This window comes from Zea mays, chromosome 8 (assembly GCF_902167145.1).
Source record: "Zea mays cultivar B73 chromosome 8, Zm-B73-REFERENCE-NAM-5.0, whole genome shotgun sequence".
NCBI classification, from domain to species: domain Eukaryota; kingdom Viridiplantae; phylum Streptophyta; class Magnoliopsida; order Poales; family Poaceae; genus Zea; species Zea mays.
Window position 1 is genome coordinate 38,482,530 of NC_050103.1, and position 16,474 is coordinate 38,499,003.

General features: G+C 43.6%; 1 protein-coding gene across 1 annotated transcript; it reads right to left on the minus strand.

Annotated features, from left to right (window-relative positions):
* Positions 1-3,578: 3,578 nt before the first annotated feature.
* Positions 3,579-5,033, minus strand: LOC103635088 (probable pectinesterase 55). Its single transcript, XM_008657638.3, has 4 exons — positions 4,842-5,033; positions 4,431-4,602; positions 3,877-4,313; positions 3,579-3,799 (listed from the first exon to the last, which is right to left on the minus strand). Exons 1-4 carry the CDS (start codon positions 5,012-5,014, stop codon positions 3,640-3,642), a joined length of 942 nt encoding a protein of 313 aa, XP_008655860.2. The 5' UTR covers positions 5,015-5,033; the 3' UTR covers positions 3,579-3,639.
* Between the last annotated feature and the right edge of the window lie 11,441 nt (positions 5,034-16,474).

Here is a 16,474-nt window from a genome sequence, read left to right on the forward strand (position 1 = left end):
AGAGAGTAGTATTTTCAAAATCGACATCTTAAAACCCTCTTGAACACTAAGAGGAGGATTTCATTTAGGGGGAGTTTTGTTTAAGTCAAAGGAAAAGCATTTGAAATAGGGGGAGAAAATTTCAAATCTTGAAAATGCTTCGCAAAATCTTATTCATTTACCTTTGACTATTTGCAAAAGAATTTTGAAAAGGATTTACAAAAGAATTTGCAAAAACAAAACATGTGGTGAAAGCGTGGTCCAAAATGTTAAAAATGAAGAAACAATCCATGCATATCTTATAAGTATTTATATTGGCTCAATTCCAAGCAACCTTTGCACTTACATTATGCAAACTAGTTCAATTATGCATTTCTATACTTGCTTTGGTTTGTGTTGGCATCAATCACCAAAAAGGGGGAGATTGAAAGGGAATTAGGCTTACACCTATTCCTAAATGATTTTGGTGGTTGAATTGCCCAACACAAACAATTGGACTAACTAGTTTGCTCTAGTGTATAAGTTATACAGGTGTCAAAGGTTCACACTTAGCCAATAAAAATACCAAGAAATGGGTTCAACAAAAAGAGAAAGGGATAACCGAAGGCAGCCCTGGTCTGGCGCACCGGACTGTCCGGTGTGCCACCGGACTGTCCGGTGCACCACCGGACTGTGTCCGGTGCACCAGGGGACTTCACGCTGAACTCCTCACCTTCGGGAAAATCCAGAGGCGCTCCGCTATAATTCACCGGGCTGTCCGATGTACACCGGACAGTGTCCGGTGCCCCAGGGGAGAGCAACTCTGGAACTCGCCAGCTCCGGGAATTCGCTCCGCTATAATTCACCGGACATGTCCGGTGCACACCGGACTGTCCGGTGAGCCAGCGGAGCAACGGCTATTTCGCGCCAACGGTCGTCTGCAACGCATTAAATGCGCGCCAGTGCGCGCAGAGGAGCAGAGCACGCGCGGGTGGCACGCCAGACAGCCTACAGTGCTTGTCCGGTGCACCACCGGACATCCAGGCGGGCCCAGCAGTCAGAGCTCCAACGGTCGGAACCCAACGGCCTAGTGACGTGGCTGGCGCACCGGACAGTGTCCGGTGTGCACCGGACTGTCCGGTGCACCATGCGACAGACAACCTCCACCAAACGGCTAGTTTGGTGGTTGGGGTTATAAATACCCCCAACCACCCCACATTCAAGTCATCTAAGTTTTCTACCTTCCAACCACTTACAAGAGCTAGGCATTCAATACAAGACACACCCAACTGATGAAATCCTCTCCCTATTCCACAAAAGCATTAGTGACTAGTGAGAGTGATTTGTCGTGTTCTTTTGAGCTCTTGCGCTTGGATCGCTTTCTTCTTTCTCATTCTTTCTTGTGATCAATACTCAATTGTAACCAAGGCAAGAGACACCAATTGTGTGGTGGTCCTTGTGGGGAAGTTTTGTTCCCGGTTGATTTGAGAAGAGAAAGCTCACTCGGTCCGAGGGACCGTTTGAGAGAGGGAAGGGGTTGAAAAAGACCCGGCCTTTGTGGCCTCCTCAACGGGGAGTAGGTTTGCGAGAACCGAACCTCGGTAAAAACAAATCCACGTGTTACACTCTTTTATTCGCTTGTGATTTGTTTTTGCACCCTCTCTTGCGGACTCGATTATATTTCTAACGCTAACCCGGCTTGTAGTTGTGATTAATTTTATAAATTTCAGTTTCGCCCTATTCACCCCCCCTCTAGGCGACTTTCAGCGAAGAACTACCCTCTCCATGTTTTGTCTAAATAATGTAATCCTTAATAAATCCTCAGCATACCATATGAGATATGATTTGTTCATTGTCATCAAATACAACAACATTTTTGCAGTCCATGCATGGACAATATATGTGCTTTGTTTTTGTTCTCCAAGCATGATTCGTAGTGACATCAATAAACCTATGGACCTCGGATATATATGATGGATCTAGCCTTGATAAGTTATACGTCAAGGATGTCCTCTCCATCATCACCTATAAAAAGTAACATAAACACACAAAAGAACACAAATTGGCAAGAGAAACATAAACCAACATTTCCTAACAACTAAATATATCATGGATAACAAAAATTGGCAAAAAAAACATAAACCAACCTTTCTTAGCAACTTTCTTCCAAAAAATAAAGATGAAAACATCCCCCTTATATTTTGTGAAATCTGGTCGTACAATGAAAGTTGGGCTGCGAACTACAGTTCCTATCGGGGAGGATGAAGGGGTAAACCCTATATCCAAAATGTTGCTAAAATTGAGGAAAAGTGAACAAAATTGACAAGAGAAACATGAACCAAACTTTACTAGCTATACGCTTCTCTCGAACAAATGATGAAGGCCTAGTGCCAAAATGTAGCTAAAATTGAGAAACAAAATGAATAATAATTGGCAATTGAAACATAATTAAACCAATTTTTATAGCAACTAATAAAAAATCTTAATTACCAAACATATCTTCCTCTCTCTCCATACAACACATGCATCATTCATTAAACAACTAAATATATCATGGATAAACTGATTTAAGAACCGAACATGAAATATGGGAGAGGATAGACAAAATTTAACCATCTTAAGCAAACTCATTTGAGGAAATAGTGAAAATAACCTACCTATACTCTTTCTCTCACATGGTGAAACCCTAGATCCAAAATGTGGTTAAAACTGAGCAAGAATGTACAAAAACTGACATTAGAAACATAAATCAACCTTTCTTAGCAACATTCTTCCAAAAAATGAAGATTAAAACATCTCCCCTTGTATTTTGTAAAATTTGGACCTCCAATATCACCTTCATTGAAAGTTGGCTGCGAGCTACAACTCATGTCGGGGAAAACTAGGGCATTTATACTACTAAGATCGCTGGCGGTTCTCTAAACATAACCTCTAGTAGAAATGAAGTTTTTCCACTAGTGGTTGGTGTAACAGAATTGTCAGTGAAAATTAGATATCACTGGCGGTTCTGTTACGCCAACCGCCGGTGAAAATACTTCATTTCCACTAGCAGTTGTGTTAAGAGAGTCGTCAGTATAAATAGGTTCCCAGTGGTGCCTACTTAAGCTTGTCTCACCTATTTTTTCACTACATTTGATAACCGAAACCGCCACTAGTTAAAATTTGAACGTACTATCGGCTTTTTCTAGCACCGCACGTTGGACTATGATCGCTCATGCCATACAACGCCTCAACGGCAGGCACGTGCGTGTGCCACGCTTTGACTCTTTTCTTGACCACTCAAAAAAAGACAAACATGGCTAAAAAATAGCATCAAACTAGTTTAATACAAGATTTTAGAATTTTTAAATTTTTATATGGAACAAACCGTAAAATACAAACTCTATTGTCACTTTTTTCATCCAAATTTCCTCCGGTTAGCACGGAACAGATCGTGAGTAACACGTGTAATCATTTTCATTGCCTGCGTGTGTGCATCCAAGTCTATCACAAAATAACAAGTACTTCATCTTTTTTATTTGTCGTGTTTTAGTTCAAATGTTAACGAGCGATAAATATTTGAGAAATATCGTGTTTTAGTTTAAATGTTAACGAGCGATAAATATTTGAGAAATGAGGTACTACATAATAAACTTGCGTGTACACAGCTTTATGCATATCACATTGTTATTGCTGGTCCGACTAGCGTGGCTGTGCGTCGAGCCAGCCGTCGGCAGAGACGTAGGAGAGGTCGACGAACTTGGCGAGGTCGTCGCCGCTGAGGTCCTTGGTCCATGGCACCCGGCCCGTCCGGTTGGACCCCTGCCCCGTGCACCCTTCTTCCACCATGGTCAGCGTGCCCCTGTTCGCAGATTAGATTAAACCAGTCAATCAGATTGCCAAAATGGCAGGCACTCCTCCAATGGATGAACCACTGACTCTGTGCCCTTGTAGCTCCACGCGTCCCACCCCTGGCTAACGACGACGCCGGACATGTCCGTCTGGAAGAAGATGACCCTGGCGTAGCGGCGCCACGCGCGGCCCAGGTACGCCGGCGTCACCCCCCTCACCGTGCATCCCTTGAAGACGAACCCGCTGGAGTCCGCCTCGCTCATCCGCCCCTGCGCCGTGATGAAGCCGGGCCACACCGGCGTCCGGGCCGTCCATATCTCGCAGCCCTGGAAGATGGACTGACCGTTGCCGAAGATGAAGTCCATGGCGCCCTCGATGTAGCAGCCCTCGTAGTAGTGCCTCCCCTCGAGGTCGCTCAGCGTGTCCTGGACGCTCACGAAGCCGCACCGGTAGAAGGACGACCGATCTCCCGCCGCCAGCGCCGCCACCGCCGGCGCGATCCTCCCGTCCCCGTTGTACGTGTTCTGTTGTAGTAAGAATTAAGAAACAAACTTCCTGCAGTCTATCGTAATTCGTAAGCCGCCGGCGCGGCGCGTAAGCCAAAAGGTCGTCAGGACTCAGGACTCAGGACGACGACGGACCTTGAAGGTGATGTCTCGGGCCATGAAGTCGTCCGAGTACGCGGCGAACGTCGGGGAGGCGGCGGTTGTCGAGTCCCCGCCGGCGTGGTCCGCCCACTCGATCGACGTCTGCTGCCACCCCTCGCCTTCCAGCAGGATGAAGCTCTTGTTCTGCGGTACGATCACCTTCTCACTTGGTGCACGATGCATCGTGACGAACAGAAAACACACAGACGACGAGCGAAATAAGTAACTGAAAGCTGGGCAGGGAAATGGAGTGAATCTGGATCCAAGACACACTAGAAACGTAGCCAAAGCTTCTTGCTTTCTTCATTCAAGCGGCAGGGTCGAGATCCGTACTCTGAACAATACAAGCAGTTGCACTCAAACTACACAAGCGGTGCGTGCAGTGCATCGACATGAACTACTTACTTGTACACGCCGGCGGCGACGTGAACTCGGATCCACTGGCCGTTGCCGAACGGCACAGAGTCGACGGCGTCCTGGACGGATGTGAAGTCGGCGCCCCCGTTGCGGTTGACAAAAACGCTTCTCGCCACCACGGCCCTCGCAGCTTGGCACCGAGCCCGAGGCACGGCGGCCATGGAAGCGAGCACGGCGACCAAGACGGCTAGGGCCGTTCTGACCAACGGCGGCCCTAGCCGGAGCAGTCTCATGTTGCTCGGCCTCGAGAAGATTTACCGGCGGCAGCGGATGGGAGCGGAGCGGCAGCGCGGTGGACGGGGCAATGACAAGGGAGTAAATCCAGGGGCGAGTAATTGTCGTCATGGCTGGATCGCCGGCCGTTCTTCTGAGCTTGGCAAGTAATCGTTTCAGTTCCCAAGTTTCTATAAGCTGCCTGCGAATGCGTATCGTCTCATGCGAATTTTGCGCCTTGTCTAGCCACCCCTGCTCCTTTCGTGATCCTCTGCTTCCACCGACGGAAGAGGTTTCAAAGCCTGCTTCTCTATGCTGATTATTGCTTGGAGTGAATATTAGCATTTTTTTTTGCCTGCATAAAACCGGAGCATACTTATTTAAATTTATAGGACAAGTTACAGTATATACTAAAAAGTATACAACTATACTAGCACTAATACCTAAAAATGCTTTAGCGCTGTATTTGCTGGTTGCTATGCACACGATATTTTTTTTGGCAACATCAAGTCTTATTTGGAGATATTTGTAACACCGAAAATTCATCACATAAAATCAACATAACCAAATCTACTAGTTTTATTAGAAAAGAAAATGTGTATATTTTAATTTATGAAAATGTATCTATAAAAAATTAAATAATTTTCGAAATATATAAAATTTGTAAGTGTTTGATGCATTTATTTTGGAGCATTTCTTTTGTTTGGTTGAAATTTTGTGTTTTATTATGTTAATCTAATAAAAATAATATTTTTATATTTTATCTGATTTATATATATACATATATTATTTTGGTTGTATAAACGAAAAGAAAAAATAAACCCCCACTACTGGAGACGAGTTCTTTGTTGAGTGCACCATATACTCGGCACAGAACCCTTTACACTCGGCAGAGAGCTCTCGATAAAAAACATCGGGAAAGATCTCTTTGTCAAGTACTTTATGTCGAGCACTCGATAAAGACTTTGCCGAGTGTCGTACAGGTATTCGGCCAAGAAAAGTCGCCGTGACGGTGGGGATTACGATGACAGAGTCTTTGTCGAGTGCCTAGATACGACACAGATTTGCGGAGTGTCTCAGTAATGGCACTCGGTAATGTAAGGTTCTAGGGGCTCAAGAGATAGGTGATTTGCTGAATGCCTCGGCTATAGTTTAGGGATAGATATCCCCAGGTCTTCATAACTCAGATCAAGTCCATGGGCAGTTAATGAGCCAGAATGAGCCGTGCTGATAATTCCCTGTGCTACCCGACAAACTCAGGACCATAGACAACGCATGCAAGCCAGGAACTCCGTCTCGTAGGCTCACCGGTGGACTCAGTCACGGAGACTTGATCTCCATGGCATCAATGTTCGAGGCTCACCAGTGGACTCCCCCTGAATGAAATTCTCCTCTTAGCTTTCAAGATGGTTTTGAAATAGATATTAATTTGAATTTTTACTTTCACAAATCAAGTGAAACATAGATACCAGATACTAATTTGAAAATACATCATTGAAATAAATACCAATTAAAACTTCATTTCAAATTTTTTTAAAATGGTGGTGTGGTGCGGTCCTTTTGATTTGGGCTTAATACTTTCTCCCCCTTCGGTATTAATCACCAAAAACAGAGAACTTGAGAGCCCTCTAATACTTTCTCCCTTATTGGTAAAAGAAATATGAGTGAAAGATTATACCAATTGAGAGATTGTGGGGTAACGACAAATGATAAATGATACCGTTAGAGTTGAGTGGGAGCATTGTCTTTGTCGAATACTCCATTTCCCTTTCAACTTACGACTTAGTATAGAAATACACTTGAAAACACATTAGTCGTAGTTTTGGCACAAGAAGAATAAGAAATATGCAATTGTACCAAATGAAAGAGATATGATCAAAGGTATATAAATGAGCTATGTGTGCAATGTTTGAATCAAAATTCCGAGAATCAAGCATATTTAGCTCATTCATAAGTTTGATAAAGGTTTTCTCATCTAGTGGTTTGGTAAAGATATCGGCTAATTGGTTTTGAGTGTTAACATAAGCAATTTTGATATCCCCCGTTTGCTGGTGATCTCTCAGAAAGTGATACTGAATATCTATGTGCTTAGTACGGCTGCGTTCAACTGGATTATCCGTCATGCGGATTGCACTCTCATTATCACATAGGAGAGGGACTTTGCTCAATTTGTAGCCATAGTCCCTGAGGGTTTGCCTCATCCAAAGTAATTGCACGCAACAATGGCCTGCGGCAATATACTCGGCTTCAGCGGTGGAAAAAGCTATTGAGTTTTGTTTCTTTAAAGCCCAAGACATCAGGGATCTTCCCAGAAACTGACAAGTCCATGATGTGCTCTTCCTATCAATTTTACACCCTACCCAATCGGCATCGGAATACCCAAATAGATCAAAGGTAGATCACTTAGGGTACCAAAGCCCAAACTTAGTATCTCATGTGTGTCTTTGAGTGTAAACTAAGTATCTCATGATTCTCTTTACGGCCCTAAGGTGAACTTCCTTAGGATTTGCCTGGAACCTTGCACACATGCATACAGAAAGCATAATATCTGGTCAAGATGCACATAAGTAGAGTAAAGATCCTATCATCGACCGGTATACCTTTTGATCTATTGTTTTACCTCCCGTGTCGAGGTCGAGATGCCCATTGGTTCCCATGGGTGTCTTTATGGGTTTGCCATCCTTCATTCCAAACTTTTTAAGTATGTGTTGAATGTACTTGGTTTGGCTGATGAAGGTGCCATCTTGGAGTTGCTTGATTTGAAATCTGAGGAAATACTTCAACTCCCCCATCATTGACATCTCGAATTTTTGTACCATGATCATACTAAACTCTTCACAAGATGACTTGTTAGTAGACCCAAATATGATATCATCAACATAAATTTGGCATATAAATAAGTCTTTTGCAATAATTTTAGTGAAGAGAGTAGGATTGGATTTACCGACTTTGAACCCATTAGTGATAAGAAAATCTCGCAGGCATTCATACCATGCTCTTGGGGGCTTGCTTAAGTCCATAAAGCGCCTTTGAGAGTTTATACACATGGTTAGGGTACTCACTATCTTCAAAGCCGAGAGGTTGCTCAACATAGACCTCTTCCTTAATAGGGCCATTGAGGAAGGCACTCTTCACGTCCATTTGATAAAGCTTGAAGCCATGGTAAGTAGCATAGGCAAGTAATATACAAATTGACTCAAGCCTAGCTACGGGTGCATAAGTTTCATCAAAATCCAAACCTTCGACTTGTGAATAACCTTTGGCCACAAGTCGAGCTTTGTTCCTTGTCACCACACTATGCTCATCTTGCTTGTTGCGGAATACCCATTTGGTACCTACAACATTTAGATTAGGACATGGAACTAAATGTCGTACCTCATTCCTTGTGAAATTGTTGAGCTCCTCTTGCATTGCCACCACCCAATCCGGATCTCTTAGTGCATCCTCTATCCTGTAAGGCTCAATAGAGGAAACAAAAGAGTAATGCTCACACAAATGTGCAACTCGAGATCTAGTGGTTAGCCCCTTATGAATGTCACCGAGAATGGAGTTGACGGGGTGATCTCTTTGAATTGCTTGGTGGACTCTTGGGTGTGGCGGTCTTTGATCCCTTATTTCTTGATCATTTTCCTTGTCATTATTGTCTTCATCTCCCCCTTGATCAATATTCTCCTCTTGAGGTGGCTCATCGTCTTGATCTTCATCTTCATCTTCTTGAGCCTGATTCTCGTCCTAAGTTGGTGGAAATGCTTGGTTGGAAGATGACGATTGATCTTGTGCTTGTGAAGGCTCTTCGGATTCCTTATTAGGACACACATCCCCAATGGACATGTTCCTTAGTGCGACGTACGGAGCCTCTTCATCATCTAGTTCATCAAGATCAACTTGCTCCACTTGGGAGCCATTAGTCTCATCAAACACAATGTCACAGGAAACTTTAACTAGTCCAGTGGACTTGTTAAAGACTCTATATGCCCTTGTGTTTGAGTCATAACCTAGTAAAAAGCCTTCTACAACCTTAGGAGCAAATTTAGATTTTCTACCTCTTTTGATAAGAATAAAGCATTTACTCCCAAAGACTCTAAAATATGAAACATTGGGCTTTTTACCAATGAGGAGTTCATATGATGTCTTCTTGAGGATTCAGTGAAGATATAACCGCTTGATGGAGTAGCAAGCGGTGTTATTCGCCTCAGCCCAAAACCGTTCCGGTGTCTTGTACTCATCAAGCATGGTTCTTGCCATGTCTAGTAGAGTTCTATTCTTCCTCTCCACTACACTATTTTGTTGAGGTGTGTAGAGAGAAGAGAACTCATGCTTGATGCCCTCTTCCTCAAGAAATCCTTCTATTTGTGAATTTTTGAACTCCGTCCCATTATCACTTCTAATCTTTTTGATTCTCAATCCGAACTCATTTTGAGCCCGTCTCAAGAATCCTTTTAATGTCTCTTAGGTTTGTGATTTTTTCTGTAAAAAGAACACCCAAGTGAAGCGAGAATAATCATCCATAATTACTAGACAGTACTTACTCCCGCCGATTCTTATGTAAGTGATCGGGCCGAATAGGTCCATGTGGAGCAGCTCAAGCGGCCTGTCCGTCGTCATTATGTTCTTGTGTGGATGATGGACTCCAACTTGCTTCCCTGCTTGACATGCGCTACAAATCATGTCTTTCTCAAAATGAAGAATGGTTAGTCCTAAAATGTGTTCTCCCTTTAGAAATTTGCGGAGATTCTTCATCCCAACATGGACAAGTCGGCGATGCCAGAGCCAACCCATATTAATCTTAGCAATTAAGCAAGTGTCAAGTTCAGCTTTGTTATCATTAAAATCAACTAAATATAGCTGACCCTCTAACACTCCCTTAAATGCTATTGAATCAGCACTTCTTCTAAACACAGTAACACCTATATCAGTAAAAAGACAGTTGTAGTCCATTTTGCATAATTGAGAAACAGAAAGCAAATTATAATCTAGAGAATCTACGAGAAACACATTGGAAATAGAATGGTCAAGGGATATAACTATTTTACCTAAACCTTTGACCAAACCTTGATTTCCATCCCTGAATGTGGTAGCTCTTTGGGGATCATCATTTTTCTCATAGGAGGAGAACATCCTTTTCTCCCCTATCATGTGGTTTGTGCACCCGCTATCGATTATCCAATTTGAACCACCGGATGCATAAACCTACAAAACAATTTTAGGCCTTGTTCTTAGGTACCCAAATAGTCTTGGGTCCTTTGACATTAGAAACAAGCACCTTGGGTACCCAAACACAAGTCTTTGAACTCTTGTGTTTGCCCCCAACATATTTAACAACTACTTTGCCTGATTTGTTAGTTAAAACATATGATGCATCAAAAGTCTTAAATGAAACATTATGCTCATTTGATGCAGCAGGAACTTTCTTTCTAGGTATTTTAACATGTGTTGTATGCCTAGAGCTAGAAGCCTCATTTTTATACATAAATTCATGGTGAGAAACAGTGTGAGGTTTTCTAGCATGAATCTTCCTAATTTTGTGCTCAGGATAGTTAGCAGGATATAAAATGTAGCCTTCACTATTCTGAACTATGGGAGCCTTGCCCTTAACAAAATTAGACAACCTTTTAGGGGCATTAAGATTGACATTGGATTGGTTCCCATGTTGGAACCCAATGCCATCCTTAATGACAGGACGTCTCCCATTATAAAGCATGCTACGAGCAAATTTAAAATTTTCATTTTCGAGCTCATGCTCGGTAATTTTAGCATTTAATTGAGCTATGTGATCATTTTGTTTCTTAATCATGGCAAGGTGATCATCCATAGGTTCTACATTAACATTTCTACATCTAGTACAAATAGCAACATGTTCAATAGTAGATGTAGAGGGTTTGCAAGTATTCAATTCATCTATCTTAGCATTTAACATGACATTTTCATTTCTAAGATAGGAAATGGAATCATTGCAAACATTCAATTCTTTAACCTTAGAAACTAAACTAGCATTTTCAGTTCTAAGACTAGAAATTGAATCCTGACAAATGCTAAGCTCTTTAGTTAAGTTTTCACATTTTTCTACTTCCTGAGCATAAGCATTTTTCAGTTTAACAAATTTTTTGTTTTCTTTAATGAGGACGTCCTCTTGGCTTTCCAAGAGTTCATCATTCTCATTAATGGCTTCTATTAATTCATTTAATTTTTTCTTTTGGTCCATGCTAAGGTTGGCAAAGAGAGACATTAAATTATCTTCATCATCACTAGAGTTACCCTCATCACTAGATGTTGTATATTTGAGGGTGGCTCTAGAATGTACCTTCTTCTTGCCGTCCTTAGCCATGAGACACTTGTGGCCGACGTTGGGGAAGAGGAGGCCCTTGTTGACGACGATATTGGCGGTGTCCTCGTCGGAGGAGGAGTTGGTGGAGCTCTCGTCGGAGTTCCATTCTAGGCATATGTGGGCATCGCCGCCCTTCTTCTTGTAGTATATCTTCTTCTCCTTCTTCTTCCCCTTCTTGTCCTCGTCCCTGTCACTTTCACTAGAAATTGGACATTTAGCAATAAAATGACCGGACTTACCGCACCAGTAACACACCTTCTTGGAGCGGTACTTGTAGTCTTTCCTCCTCCTTTGTTTGAGGATTTGGCGAAAGCTCTTGATGATGAGCGCCATTTCCTCGTTGTCGAGCTTGGAGTCGTCGATTGGAAGCCTACTTGATGTAGACTCCTCCTTCTCTCCCGTCGCTTTGAATGCGATGGGTTGCACCTCGGGTGTGGAGGTGGCGCCTTGCTCCATGTTGACAATGTGTTTGTAATCTTTGATCATAAGTTCAAAGCTCATAAACTTGCCAATCACTTCCTCGGGAGACATTAGTTTTTATCTAGGATCCCCACGTATTAATTGAACTTGAGTAGGATTACGGAAAACAAGGGATCATAGAATAACCTTGACCATTTCATGGTTATCCCATTTGGTGCTCCCGATGTTGCGCACTTGGTTGACCATCATCTTGAGTCAGTTGTACATGGCTTGCGGCTCTTCCCCTTTGTTGAGAACGAATCGACCGAGTTCTCCCTCGATCGTTTCGTGCTTGGTGATCTTGGTCACCTCGTCCCCTTCGTGCGTGGTCTTGAGGACGTCCCAAATTTCTTTGGCGCTCTTTAACCCTTGCACCTTGTTATACTCCTCTCGACACAAGGAGGCGAGGAGTATAGACGTGGCTTGAGAGTTAAAGGGCCTAATTTAGGCAGCCTCATCCGAGTCGTAGTCTTTGTCCCCGACTTGAGGTACCTGCGCTCCATACTCAACAATATCACAAATACTTTCGTGGAGTGAGGTTAGATGGTGCCTCATTTTATCACTCCACATACAATAATCCTCACCACCAAAATATGATGGTTTGCCTAGGGGTATGGAAAGTAATGGAGCGCGCTTTGAAATAAGGGGATAGCGAAGATGCATCTTACTATACTTCTTGCGCTCATGGCGCTTAGAAGCGACGGATGACTCGGAGCTTGATGTGGAGGGTGACGAAGAGTCGGTCTCATAGTAGACCACCTTCTTCATCTTCTTCTTCTTGTCACCTCTCCGATGTGAATTGATGGAGGAAGAGGATTCTTCCTTGTGTTTGTTGCCGGACTCCCTTGAGAGAGTCCTCTTCGAGCTTGCGGCCTTTTCGCCGGTCATGATCTCCCTCTTGGCGTGATCTCCAGACATCACTTTGAGTTGGTTAGACTCTTAATGAAGCACTGGCTCCGATACCAATTGAAAGTCGCCTAGAGGGGGGTGAATAGGCATAACCTAAAATTTATAACTTTAAACACACACTACAAGCCAGGGTTAGCGTTAGAATTAAATTCAAGTCCGGAAGAGAGGGGGGAAACAAATCAAATGAGAATCAAGCGAAGGAACACATTGATTTGTTTTACCGAGGTTCGGTTCCAAAGAACCTAGTCCCCGTTGAGGAGCTCACAAAGACCGGGTCTATTTCAACCGTTTCCCTCTCTCAAACGGTCACTTAGACCGAGTGAGCCTTCTTCCTTAATCTCACGGGTCACTAAGACCCCACAAGGACCACCACACACTTGGTGTCTCTTGCTTCGCTTACAAAGCACTTGAGAATAAGAATGAGAAAAGAAAAAGGCCATGCCAAGCAACAAGAGCAACAAATGAACACGAGAACACCCTCTCTCAAGTCCCTAATGGAATTGAGTTGATTTTGTAGGCGTAGAGAGGATTCAATCTATTTGATGTGTTTTGGAGTGGAGTCTTTTGCTCTTGTATTGAATGAGATGTTTGGAATGCTTGGATGGATATGAATGAGGTGGTTGTGGGGTATTTATAGCCCCCAACCACTTCCATAGCCGTTGGGGAGGCTGCTGGGGATGGGCGCACCAGACAATCCGGTGCGCCGTCGGACATGCACTGTTTTTTGTCCGGTGTGCCGCCACATCACCCAACCGTTAGGGTTTGGAGCTGGTCGACCGTTGGAGGCTTTGTCCTCTTGCAGCACCGGACAGTCCGGTGCCACACCAGACAGTCCGGTGCCCTCTAACTTCTGAGCTCTGACTTTGTCGCGCATTGTTCACCGTGGCAGGCGCTTTTGCAGTCGACCGTTGGCGCTGGGTAGTCGTTGCACCACTGGCTCACCGGACAGTCCGGTGGCACACCGGACAGTCTGGTGAATTATAGCGGAACGCGACCTGGAATTCCCGAGAGTGGCTGGTTGACATCTATACGGTCCTGGTGCACCGGACATTGTCCGGTGCGCCAATGTTCAACACACTGAAGTCCTTTTGCTCCAATAAAATTGTGTCCCTAACTTGGTTCTTTTCTTGGTTTATGTTGAACCTTATGCACCTGTAATACATGAATTCTAGACAAAACTAGTTAGTCCATGTGTTTGTGTTGACTATCAACCACCAAAATTAATTATAGGAAATGGTTAACCCTATTTCCCTTTTAGAAGGAATACCTCATATGTCCCTGATTGTAAGTCAAAACAATCAACAGTGTGTGTGTTCGCCCTTTCCTTTGTCTTCTCTAGAAAAGTCTTGGGTTTTGGAGCCCATCTCTCTCCCTCATTCTGCAATCCAATTGCATGGGTGTGTCTATGATTAAACCATGCCACAAGCTTGTAAAAGGTAAAGGATACTATAGAAGTGATTGGCATACCACGTATGCCCAACAATAATTTGTTGAATGACTCGGCCATGTTACTATACTAGAACTCATATCTCCATCCACCTAAGTCGTGAGCTCTTGTCCACTTCTCCAAATCCGGCATCAATCCAGTCAACCAATCTCTGCCTTCGGTATTTGTTGCGACTTTGAGCTTATCTAACTTTTCTCTAAAGAACTTGTCTTCCAGCTGGCGACATGTCTCCTGGAAAAGCTCAAAGTTATCCTTCACACCATCCTTGCGCAGAAGATTCTTAACAAGGTGTCGAGTACACCACCTGTGATGCAAAGGAGGGTACCCATCGATCTGCTCACGGACCGTGTTGAGTATTCCCTAGTGCTGATCTGATATTACACCAACTTCCCGTCCTGGGCCAACCACATGTATCCGGACCAGTCGAAAAAACCAACCCAACTTTCTTTGTTCTCTTTCTCAACCAGAGCAAATGCAAGGGGAACTAGCTTGTTGTTTGCATCAACGGATATGGCAATTAGAAGCGTGCCCTGTTACTTGCCGAGAAGAAATGTGTTGTCAATTGAAAAGACAGGACAACAATGCCTGAAGGCATCCACACACTGGGGAAAGCACCAGAACGCATGGAAGGATATCTGCCTCCCATCAATCCATGCATTTGGTTTAGCGATGTACTCATAATGCATGCCTGGATTAACCGCCTTCATTGCATTTAAAAGAACAGGTAGCTCCTTGTACCCAGACTCCCAATCCCCATATATAATCTTCCACGCACACTGCTTAGCCCTCCAAGATTTACCATATGTTATCTTATACCCATCGTACACATTCTCCACAATCCTCATGATTGTCGTAACCTTCATATTTGGTTCCGACTACAGTATTCCCATTAGCCGCTTCCCAATGAGGGTAGATGTCAATTGGCGATGTTTCATCGTTAACTCATGTTTAGCACAGGTGTGTGGTCCCACTACTTTTGTTATCTTCTACTTTGCGGTGATCTTTTGTATCCTAGCACAGACCCTCCATGCACAGTTATCCTTGTCGCATACAACCGTGTAACGACGTTTCTCGTATGAATGAAGTACTCTATACGGCCTCTTACGTAAGACTACATAATGCTGCAACCACCTCTTCAATGAGTCAGGTCCTTGAAGACCCTACCCTTTTAAATCATCATGCTAGGACCGACCTCAGGAGCATCTAGCAGCTCATCATCCCTTCCTTCTGCATTTGCTTGATGAGAAAGACTAAGATCGCTGAACTCATGCACTTTTGGATCCCGACCGTCTGGAAAAACACGTTGCAACATCTCAATATCACTCTCTGTGAGTTCACCAACCGGAAGATCATCATCTGAATCAGCAGTCGTAGCAAAGGCATATGACTCCTCTTCATTCCTAAACTCAGGACTGTTCGAGGCAATAAATCCATCACCGAAGCAGCCACGTGCCACGGTTTGAGGATCATCCACAAGAACAGTGGTCTCTCCTGCAACATTTACCAATGTACAAGATCATCAGTCCCACAACAATGGAATGAGCAAAGTGCTCGTGGTCCAAAATGAAGATGTGATGCTAATGAAACTTACTGCAATTGGTCTGTGCCAACGGGATACACGCAAGTGAATCTGTTTGCAGGTCATCTCCTGGCTGACTTAATAGGATCAAATTGGGGCCAGATGGAGCATCAGGCACAATTGGCACGTCCTCCACAACATGATCATAGTTTTCAGGGGGGAGGTCTACTACAACCAGCTGCACCACAACCTCCATGAGTTGCAACTGGGTCTTCATAGCCGAAGTAACATAATTCTCCCAATCTAGTTGAGAATCAAATATGGATGACTCGTCTTATGACATTTGGTGGATGACCAATGTTAAGCACTCCGTCAACCGCAATGTCATCATCTTCATGGTAACCTAGCTTTTGTTTAGCCTTTGTAAACACATCACTCAAGGATGGTCTACCAACAAATAGCACGAGCACATGTCGCATGTCAATGAACTTGGCATTTCCATAGGGATCTTCTTCCACATTGCCTACATGATATAAGCTCAAAAAATTGTCCATCTATTTGAAACACGAATTAAACATTCAATGTCCACTATGGGTGGTATCAATGTAATTTTGTCTGGGTTGCGTCCTGTGCCTATAAATAGATGAAGAGTAACACCGTACTGTTCACGCTGCATTGTAATTGCTCCCACGTCATTCACTTTCTCACCTTCTGTCAAGCCGAAGGTATCAATAAAATATAAATATTGT